At 57.0% G+C, this 6180-nt stretch overlaps 2 protein-coding genes across 2 annotated transcripts; both read right to left on the bottom strand.

Annotated features, from left to right (window-relative positions):
* Positions 1–787: 787 nt before the first annotated feature.
* Positions 788–2791, bottom strand: LOC117438999 (proline-rich extensin-like protein EPR1). Its single transcript, XM_034074661.1, has one exon. It carries the CDS (start codon positions 2789–2791, stop codon positions 788–790), a length of 2004 nt encoding a protein of 667 aa, XP_033930552.1.
* Positions 2792–2971: 180 nt separating this feature from the next.
* LOC101880688 (tubulin monoglycylase TTLL3-like) lies at positions 2972–5451 on the bottom strand. The gene is given in 10 exon segments (XM_034074660.1): positions 2972–3416; positions 3495–3741; positions 3830–3878; positions 3880–3979; positions 4061–4268; positions 4377–4481; positions 4579–4693; positions 4754–4882; positions 4993–5307; positions 5404–5451. Coding segments are annotated over 10 exon segments (1761 nt in total).
* Positions 5452–6180: the final 729 nt, after the last annotated feature.

The raw sequence follows: 6180 nt of genomic DNA, 5'->3' as shown, positions 1-6180 counted from the left end.
GGTTGAGATAAGAACAGTCCAGTAACGAAGATACAACACAAACCACTACTGCTACTACCAACAGTAACAATGATAAGGGAAATAACAAAGGGAGAGAGTACTATTGCTTGGCATTCGCTGACCAATACCAAGCCCAAGCCGAGCAGCGATCTGGGCCTCCTGGGTGACTCCCTCCACTTTGTATCTTGGCATGATGTGCTGTGGTATGGAATACCCCTTTGGCTAGTTTGGGTCAGGTGTCCAATCTCTGCTTCCTCCCAGCTTCCCGTGCTCCTCCTCACTGGCAGAGAAAGAGACTGAAAAGTCCTTGGTCGCGGTAAACATTACTTAACAACAAATAAAAGCATCTGAGTGTTATCATCATTGTCCTTAGAGTAAAGGCAAAACACAGCACTATACCAGCTACAAAAAAGGAGTAAAATGACTGCTACTGCTGAACCCAGGACAGTATCCACCCCTTACTCCATACCATTCACATCATGCTCAGATCCCATATTTTAAAATGTACCATCACTTTTTGTCTCAATATACGTACATACACATACACACACACATCATACTTCATACATATACATATGTATATGTATACTTCATACATATACACATACATTCACAGACATAAAGAGAGATATCACTCCTTATTCCATGGACCAACCCCTATAAAGTTGCTGAATTCATTCAGTCGATGTTGTCAGGCTCCATCTCAGGCAGCTGAGTGGTTCTGCCCCTCGGCTTGAGCTCCACAGGTGGCTTGGGGTCTGTAGGAATCTTGGAGACCATACATGGCTTAGAGACAGTAAGTGGCTTGGGCACCACTGGAGGCATGGGCACCACTGGAGGTGCCCATAAGTGGCTTGTAGATCACAGGACGCCTCGGCAGCGTGGGAGGCTTGGGCACCACTGGAGGCTTGGGGGTCACAGGAAACTTGGTGTCCATAAGTGGCTTGTTGAAAATAGGTGACTTCGGCAGCAAAGGTGACTTGGGCACCACTGGAAACTTTGGCACAACAGGAAGCTTGGTGTCCATAAGTGGCTTGTAGACCACAGGTGGCCTGGGCACCACAAGAGGCTTGGGAATCACAGGAAGCTTGGTGTCCATAAGCTGCTTGGAGACAACAGGTGGCTTGGGTACCACAAGAGGCTTGGGAATCACAGGAAGCTTGGTGTCCATAAGCTGCTTGGAGACAACAGGTGGCTTGGGTACCACAAGAGGCTTGGGAATCACAGGAAGCTTGGTGTCCATAAGCTGCTTGGAGACAACAGGTGGCTTGGGCACCACAAGAGGCTTGGGAATTGCAGGAACCTTGGTGTCCATAAGCTGCTTGGAGACAACAGGTGGCTTGGGCACCACAAGAGGTTTGGGAATCGCAGGAACTTTGGTGTCCATAAGCTGCTTGGAGAACACAGGTGGCTTGGGCACCACAAGAGGCTTGGGAATCGCAGGAACCTTGGTGTCCATAAGCTGCTTGGAGACAACAGGTGGCTTGGGCACCACAAGAGGTTTGGGAATCGCAGGAACTTTGGTGTCCATAAGCTGCTTGGAGAACACAGGTGGCTTGGGCACCACAAGAGGCTTGGGAATCGCAGGAAGCTTCGTGTCCATAAGCTGCTTGGAGACCACAGGTGGCTTGGGCACCACAAGAGGTTTGGGAATCGCAGGAACCTTGGTGTCTATAAGCTGCTTGGAGACAACAGGTGGCTTGGGCACTACAAGAGGCTTGGGAATCGCAGGAAGCTTGGTGTCCATAAGCTGCTTGGAGACAACAGGTGGCTTGGGCACCACAAGAGGCTTGGGAATCGCAGGAAGCTTGGTGTCCATAAGCTGCTTGGAGACCACAGGTGGCTTGGGTACCACAAGAGGCTTGGGAATCGCAGGAAGCTTCGTGTCCATAAGCTGCTTAGAGACCACAGGTGGCTTGGGCACCACAAGAGGCTTGGGAATTGCAGGAAGCTTGGTGTCCATAAGCTGCTTGGAGACAACAGGTGGCTTGGGCATCACAAGAGGCTTGGGAATCAGAAGAAGATTGGTGTCCATAAGCTGCTTAGAGACCACAGGTGGCTTGAGCACCACAAGAGGCTTGGGAATTGCAGGAAACTTGGTGTCTATAAGCTGCTTGGAGACAACAGGTGGCTTGGGCACCACAAGAGGCTTGGGAATCAGAGGAAACTTGGGGTCCATGAGCTGCTTGGAGACCACAGGTGGCTTGGGCACCACAGGTGACTTGGGCATCACAGGAAGCTTGGTGCCTATAAGTGGCTTGTAGACCACAGGATGCATCGGCACCACTGGAGGCTTGAGCACCACTGGAGGCTTGCGTGTTACAGGAAGCTTGGTGTCCTTAAGTGTCTTGAAGAAAATAGCAGACTTGGGCACCACAGGTGACTTGGGCACTACTGGAGACGTTGGCACAGCAGGAAGCTTGGTGAATACAAGTGTCTTGGAGACCACGGGTGGCTTGGGTACCATAAGTGACTTGGGCATCACAGGAAGCTTGGTGTCCATAAGTGTCTTGGAGAAAACAGGTGACTTGGGCACCACAGGAGGATTAGTCTTCATAAGTTGCTTGGAGAACAGAGGTGACTTGGACACCACAGGAGACTTGGGTACTCTAAGTGACTTGAGCACCACAGGATGCTTGGGCACCACAGGTGACTTGGGCTCCACCAGGTGGACAAGAGGCAGGAATGTCAGGAGTTTGGCCTGGGGTTGTTGCTCTTCCAGCTGGGGCTTCATTAGTGAGTAGCCTTCCACCAGCAGTTCCAGCCCCACATCAGGAGGCGTGGTCACCATTGCCTGCAGGAAGAAATGGAATAAGTGGGTTGGAAAAGCGGAGGACAGTCACTGTGCTGGCCCTGCTGCCACACTGGTGCTGGGATAGGCCAGGATGCTCGTGGCTTCTTGGCAGCCTGGGCACAAGCTGCTCATGTTCAGGCAGGGAGTGGAGGGTCAGGGTGTCCACCCTAGAGTCCCTCAACCCACCTCTTTGTAGATGAGGTCGAAGGCACTGGTGGAGCACACAGAGTTCTCCTTGTGTTCCCAGACCATGCGCAGTGTGTCGCGCAGGACGGCAGCGCAGAGCCATGGGGTCACCGCTGAGCAGGGCTCCAAGGATGGATTTGTGTTAATCTCCTGCAGCCAAGGCTGGCAGTTCTCCCCAAACACGAAGTCTGCTCCGTAGAGCTTGAAGCTGCCCCTGTGCTCCTCTACCAGCTCCCTGGCGCTGTGCAGGGCAGCCACCACCAGCTCCTTCATGCTGGGGAGGATGAGCTTGTCCCAGGCCTCCGCGTGTCCTGCTTGCTGCAGGTACAGCTGGAACTGCTGGCTGGACCAGATCAGGTCACAGGGCAGTTTGGGGTGCCAGCCCCCAGCCAGCCTCCAACGCTTCTGGATGATGACATTGCAGAGATGCTGGGAGCTGGTATGGGGAAAGCAAGGATGGGTCAGTGCTGTACTGGGGTGCTGGGTGTGTAGTGTCGGGGTAGGGGGCACTCACCAATGCAGGCGGTGCATGGAGAAGGGCTGGCAGCAGAAGTGCACATAGCTGTCCCGGTAGAACCAGACAGTGAGCGGACTCCAGTCGCTCACCAGGAACCACTGCCGCAGGTCGAACTTGGTGCCCGGGATGGTCAGTGACAGCTCCACGTACTTCTGCACCACCCATTGTCCTGGCTGCAGCAAGGGTGCCAGGTATTTCCCTGCCAGCTCCAGCACCTCCTCCAGCTGCACCGAGCAGGTGATGCCTGCGATAGGAGATACATGGTGCTAGTGAGACCCCTCCTTGGCAACAGAGGAGCCTGTGTCCAAACCCACTTTGCCCCTTGGCTTCACCTCTGCTGCAGGACTGGGCTCTGGGCTTGATGATCCAAAGGTTGTGGATCACCCTCCATGTGGAGCTGGGGCAGCCACGCCTGCAGCTGCTGCAGCAGGGCCCTGCACTGCTTCCAATGGCGGATGCTGGGTGCCAGCCTGACCTGCTCACTGCAGGGTGGTGACACAGGGAGCTCAGCACCAGCACTGCCATGCTGCGTGCCCCCCCAACCCATCCCACCCTGCACGCACCGCACCACGCGGTATTGCTCCTGCAGGATCCAGTCCCAGTGAGCGTCAGTCACGTAGAGCAATGGGGATTCCCGGTCGATGTCCTTATGCTCCATCCTGTCCAGCTGCACCCTGCAGATCTGCAGGGCAGCCTCCAGCAGCTCAGGGGGCAGTCGGGGTGCTGATCCTGCTAGGGTGACATGGGCTGAGGGACATGGCTGCTGGCGACCTGTGAGATGCGTGGCTTTGTGTGCACCAGGGTACCGAGCCACAGCCACCAGCAGAGGCTCAATCCACAGCCATGGCCCTGAGCCTCAGCTCCTTAACATCCCCACACACTCATCTGCCCCATTGCTAGGTCTCTTCATCACCCCTGGCATGTCCACAGCCTTCTCCACAGCCAGTTTCAGCAGGCTGGGAGCTGCCGTCAGGCGGAAATCTTCTGCAAAGGATTTGAATTGTCCTCACCCCATCCTGCCCAGGACATGGGGGGACATGGGACATGGCAGGGGGGCAGAAGGGCAACAGCCCCAGCTCACCGATGAAGCCTTGGCACTCATCCTTAACATGCAGACGGTAGCACCGTGGGAAGAAGGTGGTGGGATCGGCTTGGTGGAACCCGGACTGGTTTTGCAGGTTGATGCACAGCTCCACCTGTGTGGATGAACAAGGGCAGCAGTGGGTGCTGGACCCACCACAGCCCCAGGCTCTTACCTTGGTGGTGAAGGCTCTGACGCCATTGAAGTGGTTCACCCCCTGGTGGTCCTGCAGCAGCCGAAAGTTGACATCTTCGCACTGGCTGGTCCAGATGAAGGTCGGCATCTGGTCTCGCACTGTGAAGGACTGCGGCAGGGAGAGAGGGGGCCAGAGAGAGCTGTGAAGTCCCCATTCCACCCTCACCGCGCAGCCCAGGCTGTGTCCTACAGAGTCCAGCCCTGGCCTTCTCCACTAACCATGATGTCATGGATGCCATCATGGTCCTCATCATCCCACAGGTCCTCCTCTCCTGCCTCTTCCTCCAGCATCTCCACTGTGGGCTGAACCCAGCAGGATGCCGCCCCTGGCTCTGGACCCAGTGCTGCCTGATTCTGCTCAACACCACCGTCCTCCTCATCCTCCTCGGCCGGCAGCTTCCGGGGGTCCTGCTGCTGCCCCAAGCGGGGGCCCACCCTGACAGTGCTGGAGAACTTCTTCTCCACCCAGCCCCATGCCTGCAGCACACTGCGGATGACAGGGGAGGGGCCCAGCACCCTGAAGTTCTTCTTCTCCTGGGGAGGGATGCGAGTGCTCAGCCACAAATGCAATAAGCACATGCACATGGCATGCTGGGGGAAGGGGGGGGTGTGTGTGTCATCAGGCCCCACCTTGATGGCTTCTTCCACGTGCTGCCTGGCCCTCTTCAGCACTCCCATGGTGACCGAGGGCTGCTGCTTGGTGCTGGCAGGAGCTGCCAAGGACAAGCCAGGCTGAGCTGCTGGCCCCGTGTCCCCAGCCCCACACAGGGGGGGACAGCAGAGCAGGGGGGGAAAGCACCCACCTGTGTGCTTCTGCCTGCCCGAGCCGGGTCTGCCCAGCGCAGAGCGCACTGGGTCACAGAGCTTCGTGCCGGAGTCCCGGATGCTCTACACCCCCAGGGGTTCCTCACGGGGCCCGAAGACCCCACTCGGTCCCCCAACACCACCAGGGAATTCGCAAGTCTCGCAAGTCTGGCAGTCGCCAAATAGAGAGTAACTCCTTCCAGCAATAGCCTGAGGGCGAGGGGAGCTGCCTGTGATTTCGTACCCCCAGGCACCAAGTGCATCCCCTCTCCCTTTGGGGACCGAGGTGGGGTCCAGCGCACGGACCCCCCAACTACTGCATTAGCCCCGGCCACTGCCTGGCCCTACTGCCCCAGAGGGGGACAAACACCAGCCCCCCGGTGCTATGTGTGTCACTCCCCAACCTCCCAGACCCCTTTCCCGACCCCTTTCACATGGAGACATCCCCAACCCTCAAACCATTTCGTGCCCCACATCCCGAGGCTCCCCCCAACTCCTCTGCTGTCCCCCAGCCCCTTTCAAGCCCGTTTATCCCCCTTTTCAGGCCACCCCCCGCGCCCTCCCCTCACAGGCCCTGCCCTCACCGTCGGGATCGCGCTCTCT

This window comes from Melopsittacus undulatus, chromosome 2 (genome assembly GCF_012275295.1).
Source record: "Melopsittacus undulatus isolate bMelUnd1 chromosome 2, bMelUnd1.mat.Z, whole genome shotgun sequence".
NCBI classification, from domain to species: Eukaryota; Metazoa; Chordata; class Aves; order Psittaciformes; family Psittaculidae; genus Melopsittacus; species Melopsittacus undulatus.
The sequence above is the reverse complement of the archived record's forward strand: the minus strand, read 5'-3'. Positions and strand labels throughout refer to the sequence as shown.

Coding starts and splice junctions, on each gene's coding strand:
- LOC117438999 (XM_034074661.1), bottom strand. CDS start 2,791: ATGGTGACCACGCCTCCTGATGTGGGGCTGGAACTGCTGGTGGAAGGC.